At 50.2% G+C, this 20,733-nt stretch overlaps 1 protein-coding gene across 1 annotated transcript; it reads right to left on the minus strand.

The window, feature by feature from the left end:
* Window positions 1-5,596: 5,596 nt before the first annotated feature.
* EI90DRAFT_3096711 (uncharacterized protein) lies at window positions 5,597-6,427 on the minus strand (the record flags this gene model as incomplete). The annotated part of the gene is made up of 1 exon (XM_039062536.1): window positions 5,597-6,427. Exon 1 carries the CDS (start codon window positions 6,171-6,173, stop codon window positions 5,598-5,600), a length of 576 nt encoding a protein of 191 aa, XP_038907784.1. The 5' UTR covers window positions 6,174-6,427.
* Window positions 6,428-20,733: the final 14,306 nt, after the last annotated feature.

Raw genomic sequence — 20,733 nt, forward strand, 5'->3', positions numbered from 1 at the left:
TATCTTTAGAGTACGTCTACCGCCAACCGAGCCGCACCGCGGAGCTGGTGCTACAACCCTATAGTACGGCAAATGACGAGGGTGCAATGTACGGTATTCGCAGAAGGACATTCCAAAACGGCAGTACGAAGGCAAGACGATTCTTCCCTTCACAAGAGGAGCTGGAACGCACGATTGAGCACGTTGCCTACAAATTGGCAGAGGCCGGACCGAACATCTTGGAATTCGCGTTGATATGTTATGTAGTTGCAACTAACCTCAGAGCGTTCCGAATGGCGCGCATCTTGTGACAACCGTGTTCCCGCACTGACCACACCCCCCGAAGCTTCTGCCGATTGTGATTGATCGAGTAAACCAAAATATGAAATCAGAGATGCAAAATCATTGAATGATGATGGGTGACACAATTAAAAGGCTAATAGCGGCAAAGCAAGTACATGCTGCGACAATATGTGTAACTTTTTCTAGGGTAGGGGAAAGAAAGCAGTGGAAGAGCATTGTAGAGACGTGAAAGCTTGAGCAGAGAGTGGAAGGAAAGGAGATGTGCGTTCAAAGAATGGAGAAGAGGCCTTGAGGTCTTTTCTACTGCGCCTTTGAGAATTGAGACTACCGTAAGCTGGGACTCAGCTGCGTAAAATAACTGTAGGGGGAAACCGACGCACCACCAAAAGTCTGCGTCGGACCAGCTGAATAACAGACTCATTCTGGACGTCATAATCAGCCAGAGTGGACCTATTTTCAAGCTGCTTTCCATCGAATATCAATCGTTGCTGGTCGGGTGGAATGCCCATTTTGCAGCGAATCCTTGTCATCAGTTCATCGATTGTGTCATGAGGTTCGACCGCAAATTTATGGCCTGCCCAGCCAATCCTGTTGAAGAGAGAAACAAATGGGTACCACGAAGAGGCACCGAACGTTGATAAAACACACACATTTTCACAAAGATGTGCATATGTACTCTGTGGTGTCGTAGTCGGATGGGTTGCGTCCTTGTTCGAGAAGACACTCGTAAGATCACTTCTATGGTGAGGGCGTCGCTGAGGTTGTTGTTGGGACGTTGGTTGGTGAGTTGGATGCACCCCCCGCCAAGCACGCAATCGTTAGGATATAAGCACTCTCTGTTGCGTTCCCACGCCCCCTTTGACTGTAACAGTGAGCTTTTTTTGCCATTTTGCCAATTCGCGTTTTCCCGTTACTGTATCTCACTTTAAGGATGTCACTTCACATACTGTCGTGCGCTCGACCGCCCCAAGACCATACTTGTAAAGCATTCCTCAGAATGGACTGATTTTGGAACACGAGGACGAAATGGCACCCGGCCGTCTCTTGACGCCATCAGGCGCCGCTTCCAGCAAATCCTTCCCAACCCAACGGGAGTGGCGTATTATTGGGTCTGGAAAATTAGACAATGATCCATGAGGAGGGCAGCCAGCCAAGTTGTTCGGTGTAGTTGTGTCGTGATCGAGGTATGATCTTCTTCACATGCTACTTTATGGGGCCATTCAGTTCAGTGCCATTTGGTGTTTCTGGAAAAGCAACTCACTGCTATTACAGAGATGTCAAACGCTCTTAGGCATTCCACTCACGTCGTACGGGGTGTTTCCACGCTGTTGTACCAGGGTGCGAAAGATCCTGGTACATCTCCGTTTACGTTGATTAGCCCTGCCAGTTACACTCCGCGATATAATCGCTTCTTCATTGCATATCCCACTACTTGCGGACTCAGAACCCTCGCCCAACCTCTCTGTCCATCATTTATCAACTGACAACAACGATGTGCCTGGCCCACAGATGTTGGTGGTTGAATCATGCATGTTACGTTCACTTTGGCCTGGGTTTTCGCTACACTATAAACTGTCCCGTCCCCCTTTCACGCCCCCACCATCCGTAAGTTTGGTTTGTTCCTGCAATCCAATCCCCATCGCGTCAGTTTGTCTGCTAAACCCTCCCTGTCCTTCATTTTCCTCAACAACTCTGTGCCTGGCCCGCAGATGACACTGTGCTAACTCTGCTCCCGCCTCCTCTCCAAATGCCTTTCCCCTCGCGTGTTGGATTCATGTCTGTTCATCCCTATGCGAAAGAATCTGCTGCCAATGCACAGTCCCATCGTGAAGATGTGGCTGCCTCCACCCGAAAACGTTGACAAAAGATTTCTACTAGACAAAATCTATTGTTAATCGGCTCACTGTTCACTGGCAACTCTTCAACTTCAACCTAGCACCCCGGAGCCTTGCTCCTCATGTCTGAACATGTGGGTTGGTGTTGATATAATGGTTCCAAACTATTGCAACGCCTACCAAGAAAGTCGCCATCTGCCTAGATAGTCAACCAGCCATCAAGCCACCCGGACGTCAGTCTGACCAACACATCATTATCAAAATCTTGAACGAATATAATGACTTTCAGGACACACACCCCAACCTACGAATGCGCCTCGAGTGGGTTCCTGGGCAGCGTGACATTCTCGGGGTCGATGCATTTGCCAAGAAAGCAACCAAACCCAGTACCCCCAATGCCCCACGCACATCTGCCTCCCTAGCGGCTTCGCGCCAGCTACTCCGCAAGCAGGGCTCGGATGACAAACTGACCACCCTGAAAGCCACTTTCCACTGCCGTGACTGAGGCAAGGTGAAGCCGGGCACTTTTACCAAGGTCGTGGCCTCTCTCTTCCAGCTGCGGTAAGCCCATGTAGCCCTGCTGGCCTATCTAGCCAGGTGGGGGACATGTTGACTCGCCCAACTGCCACTTGTGCGACGAGCCGGAGTCGGTGGAACATTAGCTTTTCACCTGCCGCCGCTTTGGACATGGGCGCTTAATCTTGAAAAGAGCCATCCTCCTAACCTTCACCACGGGAAAATTTTCGGCCTCGCACCCAAAAATCATCCCACACACCATCCGCTTCATCCTCAAAAACTGGGTGCTTCCCACTGTATGCAACCCGGCCGATAGTCACCCAATTCTATCTGTTCTTTTCCATTTCCCCTTCTTTCTTTCCTTTTCTTGCTCTCCCTCTTTTCCAGTCTGTTTTGTTTTCTATGTTTTCGCATACTTCTCATAATAAGTATGTCCCCTGACGACTACATACTTTAAAATGAAATCATCAAAGGTATAATATTTGTGAAACATATGAATATCGGTGCTACCAGCGCGTCGTTATGGCTTGCTCGTCCCACAGCGACAACATGTTTAGGGAAGGAGCAGTATTGTAAAGACGTGCAAGCTTGAGCAGAGAGTAGAAGAGGAGATTGAAAGAGAGGAGATGTGCGTCGCCGGGCCTTCCGGGGCCCTTGCATGACCAGGGCAACGTAAAGCACAAATGACCAATTCAAAGAATGGAGAGAGAGGCTTTGAGGTCCTTTCTACTGCGAGCTCCAAGTCTTTGAGAATTGAGATTACCGTAAGCTGCATAAAATGACTCCAGGGGAAAACCGACACACCACCAAAAATCTACATCGGACCAGCTGAAGAACAAACTCATTCCGGTATCTCCGGCAACTCGCATTTCCCAGCAACAACACCACGAGGGTGTTATAAGGAGGACATTCCAAAACGGCAATGCGAGGGCAAGACAATTCTTCCCTTCACAAGAGGAGCTGAAGCCAGTGAATGGTCTGAACGAACGTGAAAGTTGGTCACCCTTACGATGGCGCATGTTGTCACTGACAGAGGCTGGGCCGAACAGCTTCGGAATTCGCGTTGAAATGTCAGCTGCAACTAACCTCAGAGCGTTCCGAATGGCGCGCATCTTGTGACACCCCCCGAAGCTCCTGCCGATTGTGATTGGAGTGGAAAAATCGAGTAAACCAAAATATGAGAGATGCAAGATTAAACGATGACGGGCGATACATAAACTGATCGGGAGAACAGGGGAAAAGGATTGTCATCACAAGCAAAGCGATGGAGGTGCGAAATCCAGGCATGAGGTGGTGTCCTCTGATTCTCCTTAGCGTGGCCGTTCGAACACACAGCTATAAGCGTTCAAGAGGATGGCCTTTACTTTGGATGCAGGAAGTCGCGTTAATGCTCTGAAGCGGGGCGGTGCGTGTGAGGTGAATGTACGGAGATGGCATTCCTAATGAAGGTAGCGGGATACTTAATAAATCAAAAGGCTAATGATTTATAGGAGTCGCAAAACAAAAGTCATCACTCCTGGGGGGAAGTGCATGCTTCGACAATACGGTTTTTTCTGGGATAGGGGGAAAGAAAGCAGTGGAAGAGTATTGTAGAGACGTGCAAGCTCCCTTGCATGTCCTGGGAAACATGATGCTCAAATGGCCCGTTCAAAGAATGGAGAGAGAGGCCTTGATATCCTTGAGGTCCTTTCTACTGAGAGCTGGATATCTCTGAGAATTGAGATTAAGTTGGGACTCAGCTCCGTAAAATAACTGTAGGAAAAAAAGCGACACACCACCAAAAGTCTACATCGGACCAGCTGAAGAACAGACTCATTCTGGACGTCAGAATCAGCCAGAGTGGACCTATTTTCAAGCTGCTTCCCATGGAATATCAATCGTTTCTGGTTGGGTGGAATGCCCGTTCTGTAGTGAATCCTTGTCATCAGTTCATTGATTGTGTCCTGAGGTTCGACCATAAATTTGACCTCCACCCGGCCAATCCTGTTGAAGAGAGAAACAAATGGGCACCATGCACAAAGAGACGCCGGACGTTAATAAAGACACACATTTTTACAAAGATATGCATGTGATCACGAATGCACTCTGTGTGGCGTCGTAGTCGGATGGAGTGCGTTTTTGCTCGGGAGGACACTTGTGCTCGCAGCAAGATTACCTCTATGGAGAGGGTGTTTCTGGGAAGGAAGGGGAAGAGGGGAACTCGGTTTGTTGTTGGTCGGTGGGTTGGTTGGTTTTGAATGCTGCTCCAGGGTTGTGCCGAGGCACTCAGTTCATAAAAATTGCCGACCTCTCGACCATTCCGTTTTATTTATTGTCCCATAGCCCAGTACGGTAATAGCGAGGGTTTTGCCACTTTTCCATTTCTCGCGTTCTTCAGGAAGGCTTTATCTCGCTTCTTACGACCGCGATCGCCACATGGCCACCTCCTTGCTTTTGATTCCCTTAACTATTTGCTTATTTCTTGTATTCTGTTTTAATTTTGCCTACAACTGCCCTGTGATCGACAACGATCGCGATGTCACTTCACATTTTATGTACATGGGGTGCACCCGTCCGCCCAATATTACACTTGCGTGTGGATAATATCGATATCCTGGAGTATGGGAAGGTAATTCAATAACCGATGATTGACCAGCTGAAATGGATATTGGCTATATGTAAATGGATATCATGGCAGCCAGGGCTGTGTGCTTTACGATAATTGGGTGCGGGGTCGGACAGCGAACAAGTCCCGGGAAGGAGAAGCAGGGTTGAAAGAAATGGAGCTGTGTTCCCCGGACCGAACAGAAAGGAGCCGATTGATTGGATTTTTGGAAGAAGCCATACACGAGGCAAGGCTGGACGAAACAAGTTGCCCATTTTTGCTGGTTCGGGTCTCTTGCTAATGGTGCCATCGGGCACAGCTTTCATGCGTGCACCAGCACGTATCAGCACTCGTTCTTCCCAACCCAAGGGAGCGGTGTATTACCGTCCGAACAAATGGGTAATTATGTGCAAGAGCAGGCTGCTGCTGGGTGTAGCCAAGTTGGCCGCTGATACACTGGGGGTTGGTAGTAGTTTGTTATGGACTCCAGCGTCTATGACATGACTTCGTAATATTATATTAGATAGAGGGGGCCGTTTTCTGATGATTGGAGAAGTCTTTCCCTCTTGAGGTTGTCCTGAGCAAAACGGGGTGGGAGTTTTAGTGTTAGCCGCTGGGCCAGCGTTCACTGTCATGTCTAGTCTCGGTGCCAGACTCTCTGGTTCCTGGGGCCGAAAATACGCTTCTTCCCATTCCCCTGGCCCGGATACCGGGGGTTCATCAATCGGCCTCATTTGTATGGGTGCACTCTTTGCAAGTACAGCACAGACAGATTGAGGGTAGAGCGCATCCCGGTTCGATAATAAAGAATATCGTCTCTGGTTCAATGTTGCCTCTGCGCTTAGATTTCTGGTACACAATACTCTGTGTTCTCCAGTAGGTGATACTTTACTGGGGTTCGGGCTGTTTGTTCCTCCTAGCAGGATGTCTGAGCGCTCGCACACGGTCGAGCTCATGAGCACTATGAAGTCTACATGTGCGAACCCACTCGTCCTGAACTTAACGCAGCCGATGGAATCAATTTGGTCCCAGGAGGTCCAATTATTTGGCGATGTGGCTGTTTCTCGACTTTGCGTGCCGCTTTGTTAAGGATGAATGGCTGGATCGACAGGCATGCACTCGAGGACCATTGTCTGAACCCTCGCAGATTAGATGGTCCTCTGGGCTTCGCCGTTAAGATATAATCTACCCACTCCTGGATCCATCCGTGTGACGGCACATATATATGTTGAGGAATAGGCCTTCGCGCCACTAAAAGCTTCCGTCCAGTGGGCTCAAAGAGAGACCGCCTTTCATCAACCAGGTAGAGATATATGCACAATAGGGAACCCTTTCATTGTGAACCGAGTACACTAAATGACATGCGACGACATGCAACAAACAGACACGAGAAAGAGTAGGCAAGGCGATGACGTGAAGTGATACTTCTGTACGGTCATGAAGGCGTTCATAGACCACCACGAAGACGTAAGACAAGGTGAAGAGTGGACTCCTTCTGAATGTTATAATCAGACAGAGTACGCCCGTCCTCAAGTTGCTTGCCAGCGAAGATCAAACGCTGCTGGTCGGGAGGAATACCTTCTTTGTCCTGTATTTTCGTCTTCACGTTGTCAATCGTATCGGACGACTCGACCTCGAGAGTGATCGTCTTTCCGGTGAGACTATAAAGAGAAAAAAATTATTCAGTATTCCTACGCCCATAATCCACACAAGGCTCACGTCTTGACGAAAATCTGCATGCCACCACGCAGACGAAGGACAAGGTGGAGTGTTGACTCCTTCTGAATGTTGTAATCCGAAAGAGTGCGACCATCCTCGAGTTGCTTGCCCGCAAAGATTAAACGCTGTTGGTCTGGGGGGATGCCCTCCTTATCCTGTATTTTCGTCTTGACATTGTCGATCGTATCGGAGGACTCGACTTCCAGGGTAATCGTCTTTCCAGTGAGAGTCTTGACGAAAATTTGCATTCCACCACGAAGACGAAGAACCAAATGAAGCGTTGACTCTTTCTGAATGTTATAATCCGAAAGGGTACGACCGTCTTCAAGCTGCTTCCCGGCGAAAATTAAGCGCTGCTGATCCGGGGGAATCCCCTCCTTATCCTGTATCTTAGTCTTGACATTGTCAATCGTATCGGAAGACTCGACTTCCAGTGTAATTGTTTTGCCAGTAAGGGTCTTGACGAAAATCTGCATTCCACCACGAAGACGAAGGACCAAGTGAAGGGTAGATTCTTTCTGAATGTTATAGTCAGAGAGTGTACGTCCATCTTCCAGTTGCTTTCCGGCGAAGATCAGGCGCTGTTGGTCTGGAGGAATGCCCTCCTTGTCCTGAATCTTAGTCTTGACGTTGTCAATGGTATCCGAGGACTCGACCTCAAGTGTAATAGTCTTCCCCGTCAACCTAGCGGTGGATTCGGCCGATCAGCAGGCTGCACAGATGAAGGAACGAGAAGTGATCGTCACTTACGTCTTAACAAATATTTGCATGCCACCACGAAGGCGAAGGACGAGGTGAAGAGTCGACTCCTTCTGAATGTTGTAATCTGACAACGTGCGACCATCCTCCAACTGCTTGCCGGCGAAGATCAAGCGCTGCTGGTCTGGAGGAATCCCCTCCTTGTCTTGGATCTTGGTCTTAACGTTATCGATCGTGTCAGAGGATTCCACCTCGAGGGTGATGGTCTTGCCGGTGAGGCTGTGAGGAGTGGTGATGAGTAAGGGTGTTGGGTTCGACGGGAGAAAGGACTGGATATGCATAGCGAGAGGGACCTACGTCTTCACAAAAATCTGCATGATATCTCGCGTTTCTAGAAAGAAAGAACGGACATCAGCCTCTGGGAGGGTGACGCAAGAAGGGACAACGGGCGCGCCCACAAAACTACATACAAGGTGAGGTTACTAGAAGATCGGGCGAATGGGCGAGGTCAGCCATGAGGCACATTGCATGTCAGAAACGTTCCCTTGCTCACCTACAGCTCTGAGAGGTGGTAGTGGTGGAGGATCAAGCTGAGTGGAAGTCGATCGGTCTTTATATCGGTTCTCGCAGCTTATCTCCGTCGGACTTATGGCACAGCTTACTCAATGTAACTTATTTCTCGGTTCTGGCTAAGTCATTAGGCCTTTAATCGATCAACCGGCGTCAAGTGCCAACGCTGTGTTGGCGCCATACGGCTATACTCATCACTACCGTTAATACAGGCGGTTGCACGACTTTGGTCGAGTGGCGCAACTTGCCGTATGCTGGGACATGAGTGGCGTGTGTCCTCAGCTGTGCCGTCTTAACTCCAAGAATTTGTAATTTGTGCGTCAGTTTCCATGCTCGAGCTTGGGTACCTCATGGGGATGCATCACGGAGCTTAATGCATGCCACCGACCGATCTCCGCCTCGTTTTGCTATCTAGATCTGATGAGGTCAAGAGAGAAGTGAGGGGATGCAAAGCATGCCCAAGTGGGGCTCGAGGAGATTTCAATTAGCCAGATCAGCCCGGAATCCATTCCACGCTTGAAAACTGGACATAGGAAACACAAGAGGGCTGATAGGTCTACGTAAATCCACGAAAATCGTCTTTGAGCTGCCTAATGCGATCGATCACCAAGCCGTTATCCGTTCTCCTTTAAGTGATACTATCAAAGCAAGCACAAATGCAAACATTGTCAACAAACTGATCGACTGAGCATGATAGGTTGGGGGCAGATGGTTGGAAGGTGGCGAGAAACCACCAGGAAGCAGAGACTGCGTTTCAGCGCTACTAGAATTGGTTTCCGCGGGCTCAGGTACAGTATCGTCATTGAACTGTGTAGTAGAGGGTGCAGGCCCACTTTCAGAGCGTGCGGGTGCGACTTCGTGCATTTGCGCAGGAATTTGGGCCTTTGGCTTGGCCGCTTCCTTGGGGGATGGCGGTGGTTTTGTATGTTTGACAATTGAAGACTCACCCTCAGGCTGGGTGACAACCCCTGGTGCAAGCTCGCAGTCTTTGAGCGTTGCACGCTCGGCTATGACGACGTTGCGGCTCACTATACAATTTTCCAGCTTGGCGCTAGAATAGAGCACAGGCACCTGAACTTCCCCGACTAAACAAACATTCTGAGAGGGATGCTTACCCATCTTTCACTTCGACGTAGCCTATCAAGGTGCAGCCGCTCAGTTTTACGTTTTTCCCAATGACGCAATGGGGTCCAACGACACTTTTCTTGATGGAGGTCTTTGTTCCTATGCGGGCTGAAGATGCAACCAGCGAATCAGAAGAAATCTGACCCTGATGCAGGGGATTGGTAGCCATCTTAGGTGGCTGCTCCGAGTGCGCCGCCGCAGAAGCCATCGCCGACAGTGCTTGTCTGTTCAGTTCAGCATATGCACCAATAGTATTCGCCCGGGCAGCGAAACCATCCTTGAGATTGTGTAGCCTCGCACTCACGCGGAAGTCCGATGTGGTGGCTTCATCCAGGATTGCGGATGCGCTCGGGGGAGAGTCATTGTAGTTCCCGCTGGGTGCGGGGGAGCTGGTGTGAGACTTGCCAAGACCGGGTGACGTTGTGGCCGTCTCCAACTGCGGCTGCGAAACTTTCGAAAGTGAAGACACACGCGTCAATGAAGGCGAAGCGCCAGCGTCTAAGATGGGGCGCGAAAGGGCACCACCAGACAGCGCAAGTTGGGAACTGGTTCTAGATTTTCCGGAGACGGTTGTCGTAGAATAGGCGATAGCAAGTTCATTGGGGTTCGTTCCAAAGTTGATGGCTATTAGAGCACATCGCATTAGAGAATTGTTCACTCGTCAAGCCAGCAGGAGCTCCAAATAGAATAACGCGTACATGAACCCCACTTCTTGATGTAGCTCTGTCTGTAACTGAAGCTCGCTAGCCAAGGTATCACATCGTCCTTCAGTGACTCTAGGCTTGGACGTTGAGCCAGCAGTTCTATGCATTTTTGTTTGACTATGTAGACGTGGGAGTCAAGGTATGTTGTGGTCAATGCGATATTCGGAAATCTGAACATCGTCAGTACAGTGTTTTAGATCAGCAAAGAAAACTTTTAATACCTCCAGAACATCGACGTTCTCAACTCCAAATCATCCCCTGTACTTTCGCCCTGCACGAAGACAAGAGAATTACTCTCCTTGTCTCGGCCAAACAAACATGGGGGTGGCCCTTGTGTTAGTGTTAGAGTAACCCAGCAGAGCAACACGACACAAAGGGCACATACCGTCTTTCCCTGTCTCTGCTCGCTCATACAACAGCACGCTGACCATCGGTGGGTGAAGGTCAACACGATAATCATTCAAGATAGAGCTGAGAGGCAGCGATCGAGGGGGAATGAAGTCGCATGGAAGCACTATTACGTCTGCCTTGGGTTAATTGCGGAATACGCGAATTTGCAACTGCTTCTGGCGGATGAGGATAATGCATCGACATACCAAAAACAGATGGGAAAACTTGCGCAAAATATCCGCTGTTCCAAGAGACATAGATTCGGAGTCCTCAATAGTCTCTAAAGTTATGGACAAGGATGAGAGTGATGGATAACTTTCGTCCGAATGCCAAATTGTTTGTGAGATGTCAGACTTGTGAGAGTGAGGCAGAATGAGTAAAACATCTGTTCAATCGAGCTAAACAAGGGGGCTTAAGAGCCATTACGCGCCCATACCAGAAATACTAGCATCTCGTAACCAGACAAGAGGATAGAATATCATGGGCCAGTTAGCGATGGGCAACAGGGCTTTTGGTGTGGGTGTCGAGGAATTCCCTCTCGAGAGCTCATTTGTGAGTGGCTGTAAGCTACGACAGAGTAGGGGGATTCACAAGAGTTTCAAGGCAGGTCCATTGAACTAGGCATGTGGCAAGCACGAGTCGTGGCGCTTACATACTTTGAACCAAAACCAGCGAGGATAACTGCCTGGAACTCCGGAATGCGAGTAGGACGTTCTGGCTTTCTGTCAAGAGGCAGCACACTCATTTGGAAAGCGCAACTATTGTTCGTGAGGCACAAGCAATAGAACAGATCTTGAAAGGCTTGATAATCTTGAGTCACCTCTGAATTCAATCTTCAGTGCCGGCATTCACCGCTATCCCACGGTCCAAGCAACCAACGACAACCATGCCGAGGATTTTCGCAGCATGCAGGACGTCATTGCTCTCCCAAGCAGCTGTTTCTCGCGCATCCTGTCCCACTCCTTCGACCCGCCTTATTGGAGACCCTACACTCATTTTTTCAACCAAGACCAATACCGTGACACCTCCGTCACTGCGAACACTTGGACGTGTTGCTCCATTATTGTCGACATTCCGACCCCGCGTATCGCCGTTAGCTCCCCCCCTATCCATGTTACCGACACCATCCCTCGCTTCATGCACGCAAGTGCGTCATGCGGTTTACGGAGCGGAATATCAGCCATCGCAGCGGAAGAGGAAGCGAAGACATGGGTTTTTGGCCCGAAAGAAAACGAAAGGTGGACGAAAAATTTTAGCTAGAAGGAGGGCGAAAGGCAGAAGATTTTTGTCACATTAAAACCATCGTTCGTTGTCGCAGACGGTTTGTGTCAAATCCCCGATCTCTTGTTGTGCATTACCTGACATGCGTAATGGATTTATTCACTACGTAGTGACGCGGATAGAGCGAAGCGGTATTTAAATCGGTTAGCAGCAAAATAATAGACATAAGGTGTTTAATGTAAGATGCAATGGAAACCGTGAGGAATAGCTTGTGTATTTGAGCTGGTGACCTCAAGCGAGCGAGTGACGGACATTGACACGGACGTCACCTAGAGCAGCACGGTATTCTCGCCTTTTTTGAGACTCAAGGTCACCATCGAGGGAGCTTCGCTTCTTCTGAAAGAGAGATGGTAATGTATTCTCGATGTTCTCACCCTGCTCAACTGGCTTCATACGCATCTCGCATACGTCGGTGACTTGAGGTGGTTCCACTTCCTTGAGTTCCTCGGAAGCAGGAACTATATTCTCTTGAGGGGCAACGGGATTGTCAGCATCATCCCCGATGTCGGTGCTGCCTGTCTCTGTGGTGTTGGATGGGGCATTGAGTTCGGAAAGTAGCATGGGTGGTGCAGGCTCCTCAATGACCCCGGTATCCAATGCTGCTGCAGGTTCATCACGAGGGCTTCCAATGGGAGGATCGACCGGGCTGGCAAGCTCAAGTTCATCTGGCGAATGTGAAGCGTGAGAGGCCGGGGCTGAAACTGCAGGCTGAGTTTCCACAACTTCCAGTTCTGCCAATCTGAACTCCCCCTCGTCAATTTCCTCGATCTGTAAAGCCTCGGTATGCAACGCGCCCTGATCCCCCTCCCCACCCGGAACCATTTTCACCGATAATGCATGGATGGGCAGCCCCGCTGGAGCCAGAGACTGGCGTTCATTATTCTCGAGTACGTCGCTTAGCCGGGTCTTGAGGCTTTCAATGGTTGGGAAATTGGGGATTGGAGGTGTAACCAGTGGCGGTCTATCTTCAGAAGTCAACAGATCAGATTCGGCAGGCTCCCGAAGGAGCATCGACTCCAGGATCTCCCGAGTTTCCGTAACCACAGGTTGAGCCCCCACAGGCTTGAGGTTACGGGGGAGGGGCACCTGGGGGGGAGCAGGTGCCGCGTCCATCTTGGGACTGGGAGGAAGGGGGATATTTACAGCCATTTGTACCTCAGGAGTTTTCTTTGACACAGTGATAGACGCGGTCTTCCTCAGCCTGTGCGGTCCAGGAGCTGGTCCAGAAACAGGTCGCGTCTTACTCGAGGGGACAAACCCAGGACGCCTAACTGGAGGCTTCTGCTTGGCTGCCTGGGATGCTGTGGTTGCTGTCGCGTTGCGAGTACGACCTTCAGGTCCAACCAGGTTCGTAGCGCTGGCCGCCGGCTTTGACGGCTGAGCAGTTGAACGCAATGGAATCGAGGGGACTGTGAAAGCAGGGGGAAGAGGGGGCAGTGGAGGGGTTTGACTGCTTGCAAACGGCTTAGTAGAAGTGGTTTGTCGAATTTTTGCGGATGAGGTTGAGCTCACGGATGATACTGATTTAGGAGCAGAAGGTCCAGATGCAGAACGAGAAGCAGTTACTTTTGCTGACAGGGCAGAGACACTCTTCTTTTGCTTCAATATTGGTTGCTCTGCCGCCCTCATGGGCCCCCCGAAAGAGTTAAGGACTGAATCCTGCTTAGAATCAGGAGCTGGTTTTCCCGGAACCGCAACCACCGCTGCAACACCAAACTTACTAGCCTTTCTTGGCTGGATGAGGGGTTCGGGAGCATCAGCGATGGCAACTTTGACTTTCTCAACCCGAGCATCGCGCGATGGAGTAGGTCTGAAGCCCGGTGCACGATGCACCAGGTTAAGGTAAACAGGGCGGCGGGTGGCTTCAGGCTTCGTGGAAGCATGTCCCGGCGCTCTGGCCGCTACCCGTGCATTAGAATTTATCCCGGTGCTTCCCCCACTGTTAGTCCCCGCATCACTATCGTCACATATCCTTGCATTTCTCCCCGGGGGCAGGTCACTTGATCGATCGTAACAGCATCAGCACCCGATTGTTGAGGCTTCTCGCTCTCTGTAGTCTCTAACTCAGCGCCAGAATACGAACGACATGGCCCGATGGCAGCCACAACATTTGGTTGAGGGATTAAATCCACCACATTCACACCGGATTTTGGGACCTCCCCAAGTTGCGCAGGAATTGACATAGCCACATTTGGTTCTGCGACATGTGGCCGACTTTTCGACGTAGGATGCAAACGGGAAGATGGTGCGGCGATGTTCGCACCAAAATCACTCTCAGAATCGGAGTCAGGCAAAGGGGTTTCGCGAGGGTGTCTGGTGCGCGAGCCTCTTTGCCTATCCTCGGCCCTGAGGAGCTCATCTAATACGTCCTTCTCCTTTCGCGTAGGCTTGAACTTCGGCGCCACTGGACGCCCCGTTCTCGAAGGTGGACGCCTTTCTCTTGTTTCAGTCCTATACGCGCCAGAGCCTGGAAGTGGAGGAAACACCGCGTCAACTTGACGCTCTTGTTGTACCAAAGTCGGGTCCAGTCTCCCGGAAAGGACCTCAGGTGGAGGCAAAGGTTCTGCTGTCGCTGCATCTCGGTAAACTGGAGCAGCAGCGTGAGAGGGAGGACGAGGATTATGTCGGGACTCTGGCCGTGAGGGCGGACGGGAGGGGGGCCGGGGCGCAGCACCCTGTGTAACGGACCGCTGAGCGGGTGCTCGTGTTGAGGCCGGGGCGGCGGGGCCACTCAGGGTACGAGCGTGAGATGCCAGAGGGCGGGACCGGGTGGACGCACCACCAGAGGCCCCAACTTCACCATATTTGGTTCGAACATTAACACCCGATGCACTATGAATGTGCGATGTGGCTTTGAGTGGTTGAGCTACAGCAGCAGTGTTGGTTGAATCATTGATATCGAGGTAACGCCGTGTAGTGGGTGAGAGTGGTTGCGCAAATCTATTAGCGTCAGTTCAGTAATCTGGACTTGCATAATCGATATAACCTACCCGGCCATACGTTCCGGCCATAGTTGAATGTATGACGCACAGGCTCGGCGTGCAAATTGGCGGGCCTCGGGACTCGCATCTCGGGCAAACGTCTTAATCATTAGCTCGACATCGTCGATCCATTTTCCGGGACGAGGAGCGCCGTCTCTTGATGAGGTACTTAAAAAATCGTACAGGGCGTCAGCGACAGCAATACGAAGGGTCTGACTTTTGTCCACCACAACGAGCCTCAGTTGACTAATGATTGCCGGCATACGGCAGTGGGTTGCGAGCAATTTCAAGCACGAAGTTCCTCGAGAGATGTAGATTTTGCTGGGCTTCGTGCAAAGCTTTAGCACGGTGGGTAGATAGAGAGGAATGAGAGGCTCGAATCTAGGGCCCAACCGTGCGCCAACGACAGACACAAGTTCCACAGCAGGACCAGAGAGCCGTGTTCTATCCGATATAATCTGCATATTCGTAACTAATGAGCTTCATTACTCCCAGGAAATCTTTTCGATGTGCTGACCGCTTTGCACGTGGGTCTGGAGAGGCTCCTCATGCCAGGCAGGAAGTCTGCCTCCAGCTTGTAGGCACCGCCACGAACAATTGAGGCCAGAGTGAGAAAACATCTCTCCATCTTATTCCAATTCTCTTCTGTCTCGGGCTGCTCGATGATTTCGAGCGCGTCTTTGACATGTTGATTCCACTCTGCAATCGTATTACACTAAGCAAACTTCAGCAAGATCAAAGCGAACCACTAAAAAGCTAGACCATACTGGAGTCTTTTCAGGCACTGGAGCCGGCGGCATGCGATGTGCGCGGTTAAGGGCGCGTGAAACTGCACCGTTCTCTCGAGATGAGGGCGAGTTATTTGCGTCGATGTGGGGGACAAATAAGCAACAACAAACAAAACTCAGACATCTAGTACTAGCATTTCTTCGCGTTGAGTCACGCTAACGACTGATACAGAAATCCAACGGAGCATCCCCTTGCATAATAAGTTGAACAGAGGTGGTGGAACTGCCTTGGGGAATCCTCGAAACCGCAACACCTGCATTGTCTGCCGCAATTTCAACCACCAGACCGGTCGACAAACATACAAAGCATGGATGCAAGCGCGACGAAAGCTCAACAGGGTTTGAGGAAAGTTCAAGAGTCCAGACTGGGAATTCCTAATGAGAGATCATAGCTGGTCTGCCACGATCATGCAGGGCACCTTTGAGTCCAATGGAATTGAGTGAGCGTAAATAAGTGTTATCATTGTCGTAATGTGTAGGTAATCGATGGAAAGGGCAGATCATTCCAAGTCGTGAAAGAAAGGGGGAGCGTGGAGTACTTAAACAACGACGCATTTGTTCCTAGTCTTCTTGATAACAGGAGGTTCTAAAGCCGCAACGATCGCCTGCGATGAACACCATCAACGAGTGTGAATAGATAAAAACAATGAGCGTACCTCATCAAAGACGTTTTTCAGACCTTTTTGTGTCAAGGCGGAGCACTCGACGTACTTGACAGCACCCAACTCTCTCGCCAAACGCTCACCCTGCTCCGGCTGGACGGGTCTCTGCTTCTGCCTCGCAAGCTTTTCTAGAACTTGAGAGTCGTCTCGCAGATCAACTTGCGTCCCAACAATAAGGCAAGGTACCCCTGGGCAGTGGTGATGAACCTCAGGAAACCATTTTTCCTTTACGTTCTCAAAAGAAGCGGGTGATGTGACGCTAAAGCAAACGAGGAAAACATCCGTCTGGGGATACGACAAGGGTCGAAGACGATCATAATCCTCCTGACCTAAGCAGAGCAGCGAATGAGAATCACGGTTCCAGAGACAAAGTAGGCCGCGAAACCGTAGGACATTACCTGCAGTATCGAATAAACCCAGAGTATAGGGATCGTCGCCGATCATAACGGTCACAGCGTAGTTGTCAAACACCTGGCAGACAAGATTAAAATGAGGCGTTTCAACGCGTCCGTAGTGCACTTACCGTAGGGACATATTCGCTTGGAAATTTGTTGGTGGTATACGAGATGAGGAGGCATGTCTGATGAGGTCTCATAAGTGTTGACCGCTTGGGCTGTGCTTGGCGACGAGGTCAAAGCACACCTTTCCGACAGCACCATCACCAACGACAACACATTTAATGGTCTGCATGGTGGTCTAGAATACGCCGACTAGTGCCAGATGAAATGTAATGAGTTATGGCAGAGAGGCTCAAGAAAGTGGGGAGTTAAGTTGTTTGTTGCTTGGTTGCGGCTGCTTCCGCGGGGCTCGTATCGAAGCCGGTAGGATGACCCGGCCACATCTTGGGAGGCCAATGCAGCGAACGCACAAGACCGCGGCTTTTTTGCCAGTCCACATTGAGCCTTCCATTGAGGGTTGGTCGATTTCAATCAACAGGGATGCATACGTCTACCTGAATACAAATTGTGTCATGGTCGTCTATGCATGTGCATCACACGAGGCCAAATCATGTATCACGCAGATCCTGCAACTAATGTGGCACACATCCGCCGGGTGGATTTTCGGCCCCCAGTTCACCTGGATGGTCCCACCAGTCCCTCGATAGGTGGTGCGAAACCATGAGAAATGGGTGCCCCCCTGAGCTGAAATTGCAACTGTCCTTCCCAACCTGTTACATACTCCAGGTAAGATACACCTTGGAATTACAGACGCCATCGCTTTCCAAGATGAAGAAGCGCTTTACAGGAAAATCCCATCCATACGCAGCGAGTGTCGCCGTCCGTAACCGCACATTGATGACTCGCTTGGATCATTACATTATAACAATTACTCCCCTGAAATGTACCCAAATAACGTAGACGTACCAGAATCATTACTCGGAGTTATCCCCCTCGTCATCAAGCATTCCGATTGGTGGAGGCAACGATTTGGTCGATTCAAGATTATACTGGACATTACGTCGATATGTCATGAAAAGTTGCGCTGCTACTTCGATATCTGCATTTGCGGTATTCACTTGCTTCAACAGGTCATCGATACTGCTGGAGACAAATGCAGCCAGCGGACATACCGAAATCATTGTGTTCAACTCAATGAGGGCTTCGAAGCACAGTGCCTACACGATCATTGGCACAGTAACACACTACTTGGATAGTGAATACGCTATAAGAACGTAAGACGTACTGCATGCTTGGAGATGCGTTCCAACAGGATAGCTTGAGTCTGGGTATGTGGGGACTCCATTTATTCACGACCACGAGAGTTGTTGTCGTCTGTTGTGATCGACGCACATCATTCATTACCTTCCAGGGGAAGATGGATCGCATGGTGACTTGGGACCCCCTGGGGTCAGAGAGGTTCTTGGCAACCTCGCCCTCGGAAATTAGGATGTACGAGTGGAATCCTCGTGTACGATACGTCGCATCCGTCTTCATTCCCACTGGCGATGCTCATCGGTCGCTTGCGCGTTGCAGACGAACAAAATAAAGCATTTGAGCTCAAAGAGTGACATAGGAGCTATAAGGGTAACCAGACGGTGCCTAAGATAGATGTGCTGCTAAGTCCATATTCAATATAGGCGATTGCATGGGCCCGCCACCCAAACTTCCATGATCTCATGGCCGTTTCGACACTGAAAGGGCCCATAGAAATGTTTCGAATGAACTCTAACCCAGAAGAGGCGGAGCATTATGTCAACCCTTCGAACACATCCAGCACGTCAGCCACGGCCGTCCTCAAGCTCAATGTTTTGAGATCTTACCTGACAGTTGAGTCACTGCCCATAAACCGAACCTCTTCGTCTTATTTCTTCCGAATATCCTTTAGCTATCGTTTTGTCCCTCAAACCCCAATTATCTAGCTGGCTCAACGGAAAGGGGTCGAGGCCATTTCTCTATCTCACTTTGGGATGTGGAGAGAGCTTCTTTCGCAGTTTCTTCAAATGCCAAACTCTCTGATACCAACTGGTCTGTTGGTCTCCCCAAGATTCCGGTGAAACCAGCTTCGGGAGGCGATGCAGATCCACTGAGATCATATCTATATGGCCAACTGGTCACTTCTTTGACCTTCCTTCCTACGATTCAACCATACCTGCTTGTTGCTGGAGTAGAAACCCATCATTTGGTAGTCATCGATATCCGGGACCACTCAGATCCACCCGGTCTCGGAAAAAAAGACCCCTCATCAACGACCAAGCACCCTCCGGCGTACGGAATTTGTTATGATCCTTTTGATGATTGTCGTCTGGCAACTTATGATGAGGAAGGAGTTGTTCGTATCTGGGACAGACGCCGTCTTGAGCGTCCCCTGATGATATTTTCCAGCGTGGATGTCCCTGGCCAACACACGCGCAAGAATGATGGTCTGATCCAGATGACATTTTCTAACGTGCGAAGGGGAACTCTAGCAACTCTCGGAAAGAGCACTCCGAGTGTCCGATACTGGAGTATTATTGACTCCGGAATCACATCTCGTCGTTCGGACCCTTCAAGTGTGAGCCATGACGAAGCCATCCTGCAACCGCACAACGAAATGACACGATATCCCTTCGATCTTGAGCGTCCCCACACATCGAACATTCCAAGTTTAGTACATACTCGGCGCGGTAAGTCTGAATTCTGCTTCATCTATTTCTCTTTTTCTGAACGACCCGTACAGGAAAGTCGTTCGGTCACCAAGTCGCATCATTTTGTTTTGTTCCTGACATTCCCGGAGCGAATCACCTTCAGCACACACTCGTAATGACAAAGGATGGTTTCCTCGACATCAACCGCCCGCCTGTGCCTGCGGTACATTGCTGGAGTCCTCGTGGCGAACTAGTGGCAGCCGTCGGAAATGGATCAAGCTATCTCTATACTCCCGACCGCTCTCTTCCTGAGGCTCTCTCCAATATTGATCCGTGGCAGCTCACCATCGAGCATTCCACAACATACAGTCCACCTACTGGATCTGGATCTGCAGCGCCGCTACAAGAAGTGCAAGGTGACACACTAGAAACTGAAAACACCGAAACCATTGCGGAGCCACCCTTGGAAAGCCCAGCGCCGGCGGAGAAGCTTCGATCAGTTGGTTCTACTCAGACCCGACCAGGATACATTCCATTTCCCGTCTTAGATGATGCACTAAACAGCAGCCTCACTGCCACGTCCTCTCTTTCAGTTTCGAGGGAGGCGTCTCAGGATAAACGAGAGAAGAGTCCAGCTGCTATCACAAGCCGTCGATATGGTGGCACCGATCGACCTCAAGGCCCTGCCTCTACGCGTCCATCTCGGCAAAATTCGAGAGGCCCCGCCAGCAGAAAGAACATTTTAGACACCTCGGTAACCCCGTCCATGACACCGGTGCAAAAGATACCTAGGCCATTGAAGGATGTCCATAAAGCTTTCCAGTACGACATTTCTGAAATTATGAGAGCCAGGGTCCTCCAGGGATATGGGTTGGATAGTGTGAGCATTCCGAGCATTGTGGCTCCTGGGTTGAACTGAACTCTAGCCATTAAAAGATGGTTCACAACGCGCTTGTGACGTCGAGGAATCCTCTGGGAGCCGAAGGGAAGGACTTAATGCCTATGATGTGGGCGTGGCTTGAGGGTGAATGCTTCTTTCGACCATTCACTTATATTTCGATTGACCCTAGCATAAGAATCTCGCACCGTCAATGAAGTGGAACCTTCAAAAGTATACAATTTCGACTTCGCTTACCAGGGTGTGCTCAGCGTCTGGGAAGGTTTTGCACCACTCTCGGGGCCAGGAAGAGTACCTATTATGATTGTCCCGGATGATCCAGCCGCTATGCAACGTTCGACATCAGGTCGTGGACATAAAAGATCATCCGCACGAGCGAAAGAAAGAGCTCAAGCAGAGCAAACGTCATTACGTCAACAGTACGAAAATGCTGTTGATATTATGAACGGTCGAAAGCATCATGGAACACAGAGGGTGTGGCCTAGATGGGCGACCTCCACGTCCAAGGTTTCACGAAGACAACTGGGTTTAACGCTATGCGACTGGAATCTGATCGACGACGAACTTGTCGAGCAGATATTGAAGTAAATGAATTTTCATATACAACGTTTGGAGCGCTGAATTCCTTCTCTAAT

This window comes from Cantharellus anzutake (assembly GCF_015039405.1).
Source record: "Cantharellus anzutake strain C23 chromosome Unknown EI90scaffold_223, whole genome shotgun sequence".
NCBI classification, from domain to species: domain Eukaryota; kingdom Fungi; phylum Basidiomycota; class Agaricomycetes; order Cantharellales; family Hydnaceae; genus Cantharellus; species Cantharellus anzutake.